General features: G+C 39.4%; 1 protein-coding gene across 2 annotated transcripts in view; it reads left to right on the top strand.

Moving 5' to 3' along the window:
- trappc9 (trafficking protein particle complex subunit 9) overlaps nt 1-16,883 on the top strand; it is a 181,541-nt gene that overhangs the window by 105,608 nt on the left and 59,050 nt on the right. For both annotated transcript variants that reach the window (XM_079589902.1, XM_079589901.1), the window contains 3 exons: nt 869-979; nt 9,262-9,415; nt 12,894-12,984. In XM_079589902.1, coding sequence (XP_079446028.1) covers nt 869-979; nt 9,262-9,415; nt 12,894-12,984 — 356 coding nt within the window. The remainder of the gene's footprint in view (nt 1-868; nt 980-9,261; nt 9,416-12,893; nt 12,985-16,883) is intronic.

Below are 16,883 nucleotides of genomic sequence, written 5' to 3'. Positions count from 1 at the left end.
AGAGAAAAAACAAGAGTTTAATTCTAGCGGTCAGAGAAGACGACGATAGAAACTAAACAATGAATGTTTTTGTTGTGAGAGACCTTGATTTTATAAGCAGACTTCAGGAGGAATACTAGTGAAGAATATGATTACTGTGGTGAATTTGAGTATTTGTTTTCATAAATAACACGCACGCACACACACACACACACACACAGTGTGTGTTATGGCTATAAACTGATGTCAGAATGAATATCAAAATGATTTAAACAAAGCCAATTTTGTTCATATCTTTGTATATACACTACCGTTCAAGAGTTGTGAAAGAAGTCTCTCATGCTCACCAAGGCTGTATTTATCTGATTAAAAATGCAGCAAATAGAAGAATATTGTGAAATTGTATTGCAATAAGTGTTTTCACTATATTTTAAAATGTAACTTATTCCTGTGATGCAAAGCTGAATTTTCAGCATCATTACTCCAGTCTTCAGTGTCACATGATCCTTCAGAAATCATGATTTGATGCTCAAGAAACATTTATTATCATTATCAATTATTTTATTGAAAGCAGTTGTGCTTTTTTTGTGACAATGTCTTTAATGTCAGTTTTGATCAATTTAATGCATCCTTGCTAAATAAAAAAGTTATTTATTTGAATGGTAACGTATATACTGCATAGACAAAATAAAGCATTTTAATAATATTTGATATAATAATAAACATGCTGCACCTAAAAATGCAAACCTGTGTGTTAAATGTCAAATTAGTTTTTTTCTGAATTTTGCTATAATTGAGGATAGAAAGATTAATGTTCAAAAATGAATGTAATGAAATAACTGATCCACAGTGTGCGAGTTCATTAATACCCGCTTGATTTATTTTTCAGTACTCGTCAATGTCATCTCCTGCTGGACGTGTTCAACTCGACCGAACATGAGCTCACACTGTCTGCCAAGAACAACCAGGACCTGGTGCTGCACGCGAGCGAGTGTCAGAGGTACACACACACACACACACACACACACACACACACATCGCTGTGATGTAATGGCTGATTGAAGACTGACCCTCTCCTCTGCTGACAGCTTTCCATTTCATGAACCAGAGCTGCAGCGGGTCACAGGTTCTGGCTTTCATAGAGTCGTGGAGAGACACACACACACACACACACACACACACACACACACACACTTATAGTGTCTCTCTATACGTCACAGCAGGGTTTTACTTTGCCTTTTTTTCTTCTTCTTTTTTTTTTTTAAGATATGCAGAGAAATGCAAACTTAAGGAGACAGAATTCACCACATGACGTTCTTTCATTTTAAGGAATGAAAGGATAAAATGCGCCTGACTATAAAATGAGAAAAAAACTGATTCAATTCTTATTCATGGAATGTTTTTACTTATTTCTTCTTTTGGAAGCGATAACTTATAAAACAGGTAACTTATGAACGGCAAATATCATCATGTCAATCATTAAAGGGATAGTTCACTCAAAAATGAACATTCTGACACCATTTACTCACCCGCGTGAAGGCTTACAAAAAAACACAGAAATCGTACCGACCCCAAACTTTTGAAAGGAAGTGTATTTTAAGTTTCCAGTATTTTTGATGGTTAATTTTCTCAACTCACCCATGTGTCATGTGTCTCTGCTGTAGTGCACATGCTCGCTTTCCTTTCTCTCTCTGCACTGTCCTGTTCACCACAGCCATGGCAATCCCAGAGAGTTGCATTGTGGGAATGTAGCCTTGATAGGTTTGTGCTGACCCGCAGAGCTTTGTCCTCCTCTCGTGTGACACCCTGCGGAGTCACGTACCCGTTCCCGATCACCCGATTAATGACTCGATTGGGAAACCTGCTGCTTTGACAGAATCACAGAGAATTGATGAACAGATTACAGAAGCTGCGGCGGGATTGATTCTGGAGGATGAAATATAAACGAGTACATACTGATCGATGTGTGTGTGTGTGTGTGTGTGTGTGTGTGTGTGTAGTACTGGTTATTGATCTCATAGAGGGCTAAACCAGGTCTCCCCCCTTACTGGCACTGTGTGTGTTTTGTGCTATGGTGTAGTTCTTCACACTGATTCTTTCTTTCTATCCTCATAACATGAGATGTCTCATCTTGTGGAGGTTCTCTGTCTCTTTCTCTGCGTCGGTCTGTCATTGTGTATGATGAATGCTTTCAGGGAGAGGTTTTTTAAAGGACGACACTGTCCTCGCTGCATACCAATCCTTCATGTCAATCATCGGCGGGCCGCCAGCGTGACAATGAGGCGTCCAGCGGTGCGAGGGCTCACCTTCACTAATCCATTTCTCCCAGTCTTGGATCTCTTCAGCTGGCGGTTTTTCCCTGTTTGACAGAGATTGTTTCTGCTGGAGTTTGTCTCAGTGAAGTGCTGTTGTGTTTAAGATTCAGATGAGATTTTGATTCCTTTCCTGGTGTGCATTTCGTGTTTTCGGCACTGGAAGTTTAACTCTTTCCCCGCCATTGACAAGATTTTCCTGCAATCCACGTTTTCACTGTTATACGGCAGGGGGCGCTGTTACGCATCCTGGGACAGAGTACAGAATCTCCGGATCCAAAAACAAGCGAAGAAGCAAAAGAAACAAACGATAAAAGCATTGCTTTAGACACATGTTAAATAACGCAATCATCTAAACTGTCAAAACAAGTTACCGAATGAAATGTCGACCCAGGACGAACACACACACACACACACACACACACACACACACACACACACACACACACACACACAAGAGACACATCATTAAGGGCTCTGAATTGTGCATTTTGGGAATGTTTTGCATTCTTTCCACTTTTCGTGTGTGTGTGTGTGTGTGTGTGTGTGTGTGTGTGTGTGTGTGTGTGTGTGTGTGTGTGTGTGTGTGTGTGCTGGTTTGCCATACTCTGCTCAACTTCTTTATTACCCACATAATTTAAACAAAAGCCTGTTGCTGTAGCAACAAACCTCTAAGTGCTTCCTCCATGATGAAGGGCCACTTTTCCTTTTAGTGTGTGTGTGTGTGCATGAGTGTGTGTGTAAGGATGCATACTGCAATTTTCCCTTTCCCACAGTCTCAAGATGTAGCAGACATTCTCTAGATCTGGCCCTGATTTGCCTACATGGGCAACACTTTAAGGCATCATGGGAATGCCCCGTATGGACAGGAAATGCATCTTAATTATGCTGCCTACTCAGATTATTTTAGGCCAGTGCTAAAACAATCCTTCGCAGACGCATGCAGTGCTGCAACTCCAAAATATATTGCATCAAACTCAGTGAAAAAGAAAAGCTGATGAAAAGAGATGGCAGACAAAACAAGACAAGAAATGTTTACTGTTGTATGTACACCATTATATTATGCTAAAATATTCAAATATGCTAAATCTACTTAAGCTTATTTTATCAATTTATCAACTCTATCTCTCTCTATATATCTCTCTCTCTCTCTCTCTCTCTCTCTATCTTATATATACTTGTATACTTGTATTCAATTGAATCAAATGATGTATCTATTATTAAAATGTAATATTGCATCACAACTTCAAATAAATAAATAATTAAAATAGAGAAATACATTGTATGCTTGTTAGCACAACACTAATAAAATGAGGAAAAACGCACACATACATAATTCTGAATTAGATCTCATGCAGACGGAGGGATTTAATAACCTGTCATCTTTTCTGTGGACTCATCTGAGGGATTGTGTCGTTTTGAGTGTATGAAATTCTATTTTAAATTGCATCTGCTCTAATTGAACGACACAGTGAGTTAGTGTGATGTTCAGATGTTGTGAGGTGAGTGTGTGTGTGTGTGTGCTGATGCTGGGTGTGGTGATGCGGCGTTGCCGTGGCGCAGTGATGCTGCTGTGTTTGCCTGTAACCGCGGGTTACTGGGAGCCAGTCTATAAATAGCTCAGTGTTTCTGCTGCTGGAGTCACGGGAGAGAACACACACTTGAGCTAAATATAACCCTCTCTCTCTCTCTCTCTCTCTCTCTCTCTCTCTCTCTCTCTCTCTCTCTCTGAAGACACAATCTGTGACACTTTGAATGCAGCAAAAAGCCTTGATCACATAAATGCTGTATCCTTTCTTTCTTTCTTTCTTTCTTTCTTTCTTTCTTTCTTTCTTTCTTTCTTTCTTTCTTTCTTTCTTTCTTTCTTTCTTTCTTTCTTTCTTTCTTTCTTCCTTTCTTCAAGTGGTTGCATGCAAACGGATTGTTTTGAAATGCTGCAGCACATTTTCCCCCCTTTTCTTCTCCCTGAGTGACCTGTAAAATGTGTTTGTGTGTGTGTTATGGGCACAAAGATAGCAATATCTAAAATCCTTGTACTTGTGGGGACATTTGTCTGTCCCCATGAAGAAAACAGACTATACTTCATACAGAATGATGTTTTGTGAACATGTATAATTGCAGAAAGTTTTCTGTGATGGGTATGTTTAGAGTTAGAGGAGAGAATAATATACAATTGGTACCCTATAAAAAGCATTTCTATGAAAACCGTGTGTGTGTGTGTGAGAGAGAGAGAGAGAGAGAGAGAGAGAGAGAGAGAGAGAGAGAGAGAGAGAGAGAGAGAGAGAGAGAGAGAATCTTTCTTTATTTTGTCCTTTAATCTTTAGAGTCTGTTTCGGCTTCTTCTTGTCTTCTCTCTCTTTCTATTTTTTCTTTTTCCTTTGTAGTGCTCATGTATGGAATAATATCAATCTCTATCTATGCCTCGAGTCTGTCCAGATGCACTGATACTGACAGCTTGTGGTGAAGAACGTGTGTGTGTGTGTGTGTGTGTGTGTGTGTGTGTGTGTGTGTGTGTGTGTGTGTGTGTGTGTGTGTGTGTGTGTGTGTGTGTGTGTGTGTGTGTGTGTGTGTGTGTGTGTGTGTGTGTGTGTGTGTGTGTGTGTGTGTGTGTGTGTTTTAGGTTTTACCTCTGTATATTTTATACATCAGTGGTCACTGCATTTAAATGCATTTTTTAAAATAATAATAATGATAAAAAAATGAATGGTCCTAAAGCCTCACGGTTAATTTTCTTAATGCAAAATATAATTTTCATATATTATATTTCTGTGGGACATTAGCTTTAGGGGCGAATCAGACTGATTAATTGGTTGAGATTTTTAGATTTTTCCTTTTTCAGTTGTAATAGTCTTTGTGGCCGTGTTTTAATTGGCGTGCCGTCACTCTTTATGCTAATTACAACATTAGCTGGTAACTGTGTTCATGATAAAACCCTCTCTGACAAGTAGCATCTTGAAATTCACCTGTTTAAATTTGCTTTATTGTTAATATAATAACTGCTGAATAGAATTTTCTCAATCCCCTTGCGTCTGTAAGGGGATCTTTCTGTCTTTTTTTTTCTTTTTTCCTGTGATGAGTCTCACATCTCAAAGCTCTCTGCGGTTGGGTTCATTACTCTGTAGAAATCTCTGTAGAAATGTGTGAATGTGGGTTTTTCTGAGCGCTGCTCATGTTCAGACGTCTTTCTTTGGAGCTTGTGTGAGTTCCCATATGAGATTCTAGATCGCAGATCACGTATCAGACGTTGTTTTTATCAGTCCATCATGTCTCAACATCTGCTCTCACCTGCGTGTTGTTTTACAGGATCAGTTTATACGCGAATCAGATCACATTTACTGACACGTCCATCAGTATCAATCCCAAAACACCTGCAGCCTCTTCACTGACAGTAACCTCTCATCTCATGAACATCAGGTGACTAAACATCATGACTGCATTAAAGACAGAGATCGGAGGACGGAAGAAAGAAGGAAAGAGGAAGGAAGAATGGAAGGAAGGAAGGAAGGAAGGAAGGAAGGAAGGAAGGAAGGAAGGAAGGAAGGAAGGAAGGAAGGAAGGAAGGAAGGAAGGAAGGAAGGAAGGAAGGAAGGAAGGAAGGAAGGAAGGAAGCTAGATGAAAAGAAAGGAAGAAATTAAGAACAAATATAAAGGTAGGTAGATCAAAAAGGCCAGAAATGAAGACAGAAGGAAGGAATGAATGAAAAATGAAAAAGTCAATAAGGTAGAACGAAAACTGAAGGAAAGTAGGATTGAAAAGGAACAAAGGAGGGTAAAACAGAACATGGAAGCAATTAATATAGAATGGAAGAAGGAAGGAATGAAGTTTGGAAGAACAAAAATGAAGGAAGGTACAATGAAATGAAGAATGCAAAGGACAATAGGAAGAATGAAAAAAAATAAGGAAGTAAGGAAGGTTGAATTAAAAAAGGAAGGAAGTTAGAACAATGGAAGGTAGATGAAAGCAAGGAAGAATGAAAAAGGAAGCAAGGAATGTTAAACACAAAAAGGAAGGTAGAAAGATTGAAAAAAAAGAAGAAATGTAGATGGAAAGAAGGAAATAACAAACAAAAGGAAGGAATGAAGAAAGGAAGACATAATATAAATAAATTGATCGAAAGATGAAACAAAAACAGGTAAACAAACAAAATATCAAATGGCAAAATAAAAGCATAAACTGAAAGAAAGACCAAGCAAACAAAAGAACAAACAAATCAAAAGAAACAGAACTGGACGGGTAAAAACGATAGAACGAAAACAAAACAGTGAAAGAATGGATAAAAGATTGGCAGAACGAAATAATGAACAGGCAACAGAAATAAACCTAAAGAACAAAAAGATGAATGAAATTATCTCAGGGCGACATGAACAAACAACAGAAAGGAAGCAGGAGTGTTTACAGACAAAAGAGAAGAGTAGATGGAGACAAACAGCCGTGAGTCTTGGGATCAGATTCACCTTCACTGTGTTTCATCTCATTTATCTCAGCGTGTTAATCCACTGCAGTCCTCTAAACATGAGACGGATGAAAGAAGAACGAGAGGAAATAATTATTCCTTCCTGTATGACGGCCAACACACCACAGGCTGTGGAAACAGAGAGAGAGTCGGCCGGAGGCTCCGTAATGTGTGTGTGATGAATTATAGATCAGTGTCTGCAGGGCCTGTTGTCTTCTGTGTGTGGACTGGATAAATGAAAGAAGGAAGAAGTCGAGGATGTGTGTGTGTGAGCTGTCAAATCTCACCATTAATGATGTTTATCCATCCGTCCATCCATCCATCCACCCACCCATCTATCCATCCACCCATCTATCCATCCACCCATCTATCCATCCACCCATCTATCCATCCACCCATCCATCCACCCATCTATCCATCCATCCATCCGTCTATCCATCCATCTATCCATCCGTCCATCCATCCATCCACACATCCACCCACCCATCCATCCACACATCCATCCATCCATCCATCCATCCATCCGTCTATCCATCCACCCATCTATCCATCCATCCATCCATCCATCCGTCTATCCATCCATCTATCCGTCCATCCATCCATCCACACATCCATCCACCCATCTATCCATCCATCCATCCATCCGTCTATCCATCCATTCATCCACCCATCTATCCATTCATCCATCCATCTATCCATCCATCAATCCATCCGTCCATCCATCCATTCACACATCCACCCACCCATTCATCCATCTATCCATCCATCCATCCACCCAACCAACCACCCACCCATTTAACCACCCATCCATTTATCCATCCATCCATCTATCCACCCACCCACCCATCTATCCACCCACCCACCCACCCATTCTTTCCATCCACCCACCCACCCACCCATCTATCCATCCACCCACCCACCCACCCATCTATCCATCCACCCACCCATCTATCCATCCACCCACCCACCCATCTATCCATCCACCCACCCATCTATCTATCCATCCACCCACCCATCTATCCATCCACCCACCCACCCATCTATCCATCCACCCACCCACCTATCCACCCACCCATCCATCCACCCATCTATCCATCCATCCATCTATCATTCACCCATCTATCCATCCATCCATCCATCTATCATCCACCCATCCATCCATCATCCACCCATCCATCCATCCATCCATCCATCCACCCGTCCATCCATCCACCCATCTATCCGTCCATCCATCCACCCATCTATCCGTCCATCCATCCATCCACCCACCCAACCAACCACCCATCCATCCATCCATCCATCCATCAATCCATCCACACATTCACCCACCCATTCATCCATCCATCCACCCACCCATCCATTTATCCATCCATCCATCTATCCACCCACCCACCCATCTATCCACCCACCCATCTATCCATCCACCCACCCATCTATCCATCCACCCACCCATCTATCCATACACCCATCTATCCATACACCCACCCACCCATCTATCCATCCCATTTAACCACCTGCCCACCCATTTATCCACCCATTTATCCACCCATCCATCCATCCACCCATCTATCCATCCATCCACCCACCCATCTATCCATCCACCCACCCATCTATCTATCCACCCACCCATCTATCCATCCATCCACCCATCTATCCATTCATCCATCTATCATTCACCCATCTATCCATCCATCTATCATCCATCCATCCATCCATCCATCCACCCGTCCATCCATCCACCCATCTATCCATCTATCATCCACCCATCTATCCATCCATCCATATATCATCCACCCACCCATCCATCCATCCATCCATCCACCCATCTATCCATCCATCCATCTATCCATCCATCCATCTATCCATCCATCCATCCATCCACCCATCTATCCATCCATCCATCCATCCATCTATCATCCATCCACCCGTCCATCATCCATCCATCATCAGAATGTTCTTTTATATTCTAACTGTCATCTATGTAATTTCTACGACACACACTCAAACAACTGGTGTTGTGTGGTAGCTTACATCTGAGCATATTTTCTGTCTCGTATCAGTAGATTTGCAGTCGTATTCCTCTCCAGAGATGCTGCGATTCGACTCCAGGCCTGAGAGCGTCTCCCAGCGGTCCCCACAGAGGGCCTTATCTCCTTCATTAATCCATCCCTCTATCTCCCTCTCTCTCTTTGTCTTTCTCTCTGCTCGCTGATAACGGAGAACATGGAAATGTCAAGGATATTTTATTGTCGTTTCTATGAGCCTGAAGTGGTTATGTGAGCTTGCACATGTCCTTGACATTTTTTGTGTACAGTTTCTGACGAGTCTTTTATGGTGATGGATTTATGCTATCGGTTTTTGAACATTGTGTTTACAAACGAAATCTGACTGACATTTGAAGGGTTTCTTTTTGAGCGTGTCATCCTCCATAAAAACAAATGTATTTTTTCATTTTATTGCTGTGGATTTGGCGAGCACTTCACCTGACCTTTGTGTACTTCTGTGTGTTTGTGCAGGATGGCCATTCAGGTGGATAAGTTTGATTTTGACAGCATGCCCGTGACGGACCACGATGCATTGCGACTGTCCACAGTACGCCAACAGGAAGAGAAGAGACAGCAGGTCCAGGGAGGACTCATCAACAGCACGCTGGACATCCGCTGGACCATCATATCCTTTACTGAAACTCAAAGCAGCTGTTCTCATAACCTGAAGCTGAACACACTTGAGTTCTATGAGTGTTACCTTACGCCGGGTTCAGACTGCACGATATTTAAGATAGTCACTGTGTCTGATTGTGTTCGTGGACAAGAAACTTGACATGCCGCTTCCAGACCAATCATTGCTTGACGTCTTTAACTACGCATTTATCTTTTTTCACACTGTTGTGTTAGTCCCGCAGGCCAGCCTTTTGTCCACATGCTATGCGAGATAAAATGATTCTTACATCCCTGTCTTTTGACACCCTACTTCAAATGGATTGTGCCAAAATCAGGCTGATATCATGTGGTCTGAACCCCGGCGTTATTCATGGTAAAATCACTGAAACACACAGACTTGAGTGGCATATTGCTTTTAGAAAATTAATACAACTTTATATACATGATATATTATATTCTGGTTTGATTTATCTTTTTACGATACAGATTTTTCCAAAGCAGGTTTAAAATGGTGGCAACATCAATATGATTAAGTATACAGATTGTTTATCTAATCAGATGTTAGAACGTAAATGCCTGTTTTATAATGATTGATACGCCACGACTCTCTGTGTGTTGTTTTTCCCTTAGTTAGGCATCATTAGTCTTAACTGTAGTCTCATCCAATCAGATGTTAGAGTTCAGTTTATAAACTGTCTCCAAATGAACTCTCCTAGTAGTTATTTGCTGTACTACGGTGTGGGAGCTTTAGAGTATGTGGAGTAAAGCAGGTGATGTAATGTGTTGTGGATGTTACGTGTGTCCCAGCTGTGAGGACGCCCGTCAGACAGCATCTGTTTCTAACAGCTGGACATACTGGGGGAGACACATTTACACTGAGATTGATGCACTGACATATGGTTTAAACTTATGGCACTTGTGTGTGTGTGTGTGAGTGTGTGTACTTAGCTATAGTTTGAGGACAAATTTGTCCCCAGAAGTGAAGGAAATCTGACAGAAATGCTTGTTTGGGGACATATGGAGATGTCCTCATTTGGAAAAAAATATTGTTATATAAAAATGTTTTTCCTCATAGTTTTCTTTTTGGGTTTGGATTAGCAGCATCACCCAGTGGTGTTTCATCTTTTCTCCGGTTTATTTCAGGAGACTGACACCATGACATGAACCCTGAACACTGTACACTCTCCACTGCGTCATCTCTCATTTTAATAGCGTTTAATCGCCCCCGTGATTACTAGCACTTGTTCTCTTCACGAGTCGCTTGCCACTGCGGAGGCTCAATGACATGTGCGTGTTTCAGAAATGTTGGCACCAGCATGACCGATTGGATGCGTTGAAACATGGGCGCGATTGATTGGCTAAAAACACAGTGATACGAAGAGAAGAGTAATGTTCAGTGCCGCCCTATGGGTGAATGTGTCCAAGTTCATACTGAGCCCGCGGGTCAGAGGTGCCATTATGTCAGTCAACCAACCATAAATGTGCGAATACTGAACACACTAATATACTGTACGGAGAAATGTCTCTGTGTTGTCTATAACCTTCATAGTTGTTTTGTAATTATATAATAATTACTGAAATGTGAGATCACTCACTGGCGTCCACTCCTTTGTCTCTTAGGTAATGGGAACGGCTCTGGATTCTGTGTGGAATACTAGCATACTGTGTAGTAAATACTATACACTGCATACCCTAAGTTGGCAGAACTCAAAAAACTTGCTTGTGTAGTAAAAAATCTAAATGTAAAGTTTTACTAACTTAATCCTTGAGTTATAACTGATTACCTGCAGTTTAATTGCAATTGTGTTTAAATATTAACTAAGCTAACTCATGCAATTTGATTGGATAAACATTATTTTCTTTTAAAAAAAATGCGATTAACTGCTTGCCAGCAATAGCAGAACAGAAACCCCTGTGAATACATTACAGAACATTCAACACTAACACATCTCTCCCTACAGTATACTAATGTGCAAAAACACACAATTACAATTAATTTGAACATTTATTATCTTTATACAGTGTAGAAACTAGATCAAAAAGCTACAATTTATACAAACTAAAAAAGTGCTGCAGCTCGTTCAGTTTAAGTGCAGTTTAATATAATCAGTTCTTAAGTTCACATAACTTTTTTCTATTAAGTTAAATTAACTTTTAGTAATATTTGAATGTGTTCAGTTTTACAATTTATACTGCATTATATTTTTTTTTTCAATACAATAGTTTGCGAAATGATATGTTTTATATCAGTGGTTCTCTGCTGCTCTGGCTTTCGTGCTCAGGTCCCAAATTCGTTATGATACAATGTAACATAAATGTTCTTAAAATTTTAAATAATTGTTATTTTTAATAGCATGAACTGTATCAGCCAAATAATATGCAAACAAAACTGTGGGCCAAATATTGTATTATGAAGTGGCAAATTAATTTGTGACCATTCATTTCTCCATATTGTTAGACTTTATTTGGACGCACAGCACTTAAGATTAGCTTTCTTTACTATTGTACGGTAGCAAACCTCCTGAAAATGCAGCCATTCATGCAGGATTATATGATTAGTTGCATTTTATTGTTTGGATCCAGCATTGTGTTTTCAGGATCGACCTGCAGCCCATGTTTGGCTCATTAATCACTAGTTGAGAACAGTACAACATGTTCTTGGATCAACATCCTGATCAACAAAACTAGTTTTAGGGATGAGTTTACAGTCAAGTTTAGGCTTACAACCTGTGCTAGGTGCTTCTACATCAGAGTTATTCACCTATCATTCCCCTCTGACTTTGATTTAGTTTTAAAAAAAATACTAAGAAAATGTAAATGCCTGATAATAATCATTGTTGCATTGCATTTTGTGTCACTATATTCCATACATAATATTCTGGTTATATGTTATGCATACTAAACACTTAAAAACACACAAATTATCTGATAAATTTAAAGACTTTACTTTTCAGAATACGTATTGCATGCATATAAAGTACACTATTAGTTTAATAACCTGAACAATTTTTGTCAGTATTTTCAACCGTTAATGAAAGGAATTTAATTTGATAAAATATGAAACTGTTCATTTTTACTGTATTATTATTATTGTCCACATCTGGCTTTAGGAATCTCTTCATCTCTTCCAGATCTCAGTGTACACTTACACGGTTCGTTTGAGAAGGTGGCCATCTCTCACTCATCGCTCAGCATCATTGCACAGTTCGCAGTCATTAGAGGCTTCTGATAGCATCACTGCTGTTACGTAATAAGCTTTCTGTTCCCGTCGTCGTCATTAGTGTCGCTGTGTGCAAATGTTTCACCTCCGTCGACATCTTGGCTAATTTAATGCGGAAAACATAGAGTGGCATTATTGTTCTGAATGCCTCCAGGGAAAAGATGATAAAGGTTAGTAGGGTAAAGAATATGACATTCGGATCAAATTTGCATCACATTTCAATGTCATTAAGGATAACAAGGCATGTTTTCCTTGACCAAATGTGCACTCGTCCCTGCAGCGTGATGGGGAGGCCAGTGTGGAGGGCGTCCTCAACCAGCTCATCCTTGATCATCTGCAGCTGGCCCCTCTACAGTGGGGTAAGAACACTTTCCTCTCTATGAATACAGAGATTTAAATATATTCACACTCAGAGGTTATTTGTCTCCAGCGGTGGATGTAGGACTGGTCTCTGTTCATGTTTCCTATTTGCATTTGTAATGGAGGAGAACTGTGCCACACCATGAGTGTTAGAGGCCGTTCACGCAGGGAGAGGTTCTTGTTTAATTATTGTTGGTCTATGTAGACTGTTGCGGCATGTGTTGCTGTTTTCATTAGAGCTGCAATTTTAAATCGACATAAATGCATGTTATAGATCTTATTGAGAACAATTAATATGTGTATGTATGTATGTTTTGTGTCCCTGTAATGTCATAACTGGACCTTCTGGTGAAAAAAAAGACAGATTTCTCTCTGGTGATGTATGTAGGACTTCTCCAATCGTTTAGTTAGATTAAGCTCCGCCCCCAAGCTCATGTCCATCTGCCTCCACTTTTGAGTGCCACGCCCACATCTCAACATCCAATCAACAACCCATGCATAGATCGAGTCTCCGCCCTACATCTGTTTTCTTTTTCTGTAATCCGTTACACACACACGTGTGTCACAATATAGAAGAAAAGATACGTCGCTATGTCCGTTTCATTGTGACTTTAAAACTTTTTAAAAAAGAATTTCTAGAAAATGCTTATACTCTAAAGACTAACTAGCTAATCATATTTTAAGCTTAAACATATTTTAATTTTTATTTCATTTTATTTAAATTTTATTTATTAAAGATGTGTATGTGAAGGACTTCTTTCCACTTTTCCGCTGAAACCTAGTTTTGGGAACATTTTTCAACATTTACAGTAATTTAAATACAGTTTTTATGGCCTCACAAGCTGGTTTCACGAGATAGTCAAAAGTTGTTTAAATATATAACAAATAAAATTCATATCAGTTAATTAACATATGACATACGGTCAGAAAAATGTGTAAACATTTTATATTTTAAGTTACTTTAGTTAGCGAACAAATGTATTATATGTGTATATGAAAAATAATAATTGAAACATTTTAAATTGTATAGAAATGATCTATCAATACTTCCATTTCATTACAACTTTAAAACAAATTATTAAAAAAACTTCTAGAAAATGCTTATCCCTTTAAACCAATTCTACTAGCTAATCATACTTTTTGCTAGATTGTTTTTATAACTTAAATTACATTTATTTTATTTCAGTGGGAAAGTGCATCCTCAATGTTTCCAGCCTTTCTTTAATGTTAAAACTGAGCAACACCAGCAACCACGCTGGTGGAAAGTGTGTGTGAGTGCTGTGTGGAGTCTGCAAAGAATCATGGGATGTGTCTGAGATTTAGAGTCTGAGTGCCGTATCTTGGCCTGGATCATCTCTAGGTTCCTGTGTGACAGTAGATGTGATATAACCCTCTCTGTCTCTCGATGAGACTCCGAGATCAGTGCTCAGTCTAAATCCGTAACCACCTCCTCGTGTGTTTCCTCCGCTTCTGGATCTGCTGTCGTGCCTCTTCACATTCTCCTCATCCTCGGTCAACGCCGTTCAGAACACATCACATGTTCATGTTTATTCAAGCCTGCAGACCTGCATAACACTAATGCATATTCATGAGCTCATAAATGTTGGAGGACTCATCTGAGATGACCAGACCGTGACATGAAACATGTTGCATATCACACGGTGATCATCTCTCGCTCTGTGTTACATTTGCACACAACTGGCTGTCAGAGCACTACTGTCTTGTTTATCTGCCGTTATGACAGGCCTGTTATGTCGTGGATTGGCATGATTTCGTGTTTTGCCTCACCTGTCCTAAATTGATTTGCTCAATTTTGTTTATATACAGTCTCACATTGAAATCTGAGACTAAAAAATCGAGCTTAAACTTGGGAATTTGGGGAAAATTTTAGGATATTGATCTCAAATTCTCATCATTAAAGTACAATTTGCAGAAACAAGCCCTGAACATGTATGTGCACACGATAAACGTTTGGGGAAATGGATTTACAGAAACTGGAAGTGATAATGGGTGAGCAAGACACCTTGTTTTATTTATTTATTTATTTTATTTTTTGGACCCCACTATAATTTGTAATGAAAAGTTTGTATTACAAATGACAAAAGCAATAAATAGCATTTTCACTTGTGGTTTCATGCCCACAGTATATATACATTAAATATTTATGTAAAGGAAATATTTCGCAGTTTTTCCCTAATATTATGTCACTCACAGCATCGTATACTAGATGGTATTTTGATGAAATGCCACAAAGAGATTTTTTTGTAAAGAAAAACGTACTACACGCAATTTGAACCATGTATTATGTTGCCGTTTATTTGAAGGTTAAATCCTGCGTTTACTTGCATTTAGTTTATAGCGAGTGTCATTTCTAAACCCTACACACACACATACAGTAATATGCAGAGGCATTCAAACACACGAGAAGCAGAGCCATTACAATCCTTCCCATCATCAGCAGCATTTATTTAGCTGTTAAATGCGGTCAGCGCTCTTTAATGCTTTAATGGACCTATCAGAAGCCTCTCTCTCATGCACTCATCAGAGATGTGAAACGGCAGTGCTCTTGATTAAAACCCCATCTGAGCTTCAGAATGTGTGCTGGCCGTTTCTGCACCTGTGCAGATACTCTTAAATTGACGAATATTACAAGACCTGCAACGGGTCATTGCGTATTATGGTGGATTCATAAAAATGAAACTTTTAAAGTCTGCTATTTCTAGAACTTGCCTATGGTTCTCTGATTCTTTCATTTATTTAACTCTCTAACCCCTCTGAACTCGGATCAGACAGTCGTCCTATAACTGCGTTCGCAAATCATAGTCCTGATAATCACAATCATCACGGCTGTGAAATCACACCGATCTGACAGAGATTATAATAACAATCCATAGAGTCTATTGTTCATAACAGATGAATGCTAATGCTCTGAAAAAGCAGCTAATCATATTTGAAACATAAAGGTGATATACTGTATATATTTTTGTCATATTAAATATTTATTTTTATGTTATTTTATTATGAATTTATCAAAATAAATATTTAATTATTTATTACCTTTTATTTTTTTTAGGTCTTTTTTTTTTGCCTTTATTGTTTAGGACACAGCTGGATAGGATGGATGGATATTCTCCTACTGTAATTCCCCTAATGATTTGGTAAATTGGATGTTTTTGATTGCATTGTAAAGTAAAGTCTAAATCACACTCCACCGACACATGCCAACCAACAACAACAGGCACTTTATCTGGATTCCTTTTATTTATTTATTTATTTATTTATTTGGATCAGTGTGTTACCCTTGTCGACATCAGTTGACATTGGTTATCTGGTGATTGTCTATGTTGGTCAGCGTCTTTCGTTGCATTGAGCAAAGAGCCAGTGAAAAAAAAAAAAAAAAAAAACAATTGAATCAATGAATGTCCTTCAGAATGAAAGCTTAATGCCTTTAGTGTGAGATACTTGTGGAATCTCATCAGCGCAGCGTGAGCGATGATTAGTGTTAGAACTGTAATCTAGTGTTTTATTCATTTCCGTACTTGAATCTATTTGCTGCAAGACAGGTACTCTGCGGCATTTTGCGTTACCGTGGCAACCGGCAAGGATTCTGATGATTCTGTTCATTTGCACCGAGGGGCGATGCGGCACCGTCCGTTTCAGCCACTGATTAACTGTGTGTGTGTGTGTGTGTGTGTGTGTGTGTGTGTGTGTGTGTGTGTGTGTGTGTGTGTGTGTGTGTCTGCTTGTCAGTTACACATATTCTGAGTAATCATCAGTGGACACTCAGGCTCTTCTGTAATGTATCCTAGAGGTCATTGGCTGCGCTGTATTTGGATAGTTGACATGAATTAATTTAGGAAGATGACATGTACTGGAAACTATTTTAAGCAGCATTTTG

Source organism: Phoxinus phoxinus (assembly GCF_949152265.1).
Source record: "Phoxinus phoxinus genome assembly, chromosome: 19".
Lineage (NCBI taxonomy): Eukaryota > Metazoa > Chordata > Actinopteri > Cypriniformes > Leuciscidae > Phoxinus > Phoxinus phoxinus.
Note: the sequence above shows the minus strand (reverse complement) of the source record. Positions and strands in the feature narration are given on the sequence as shown.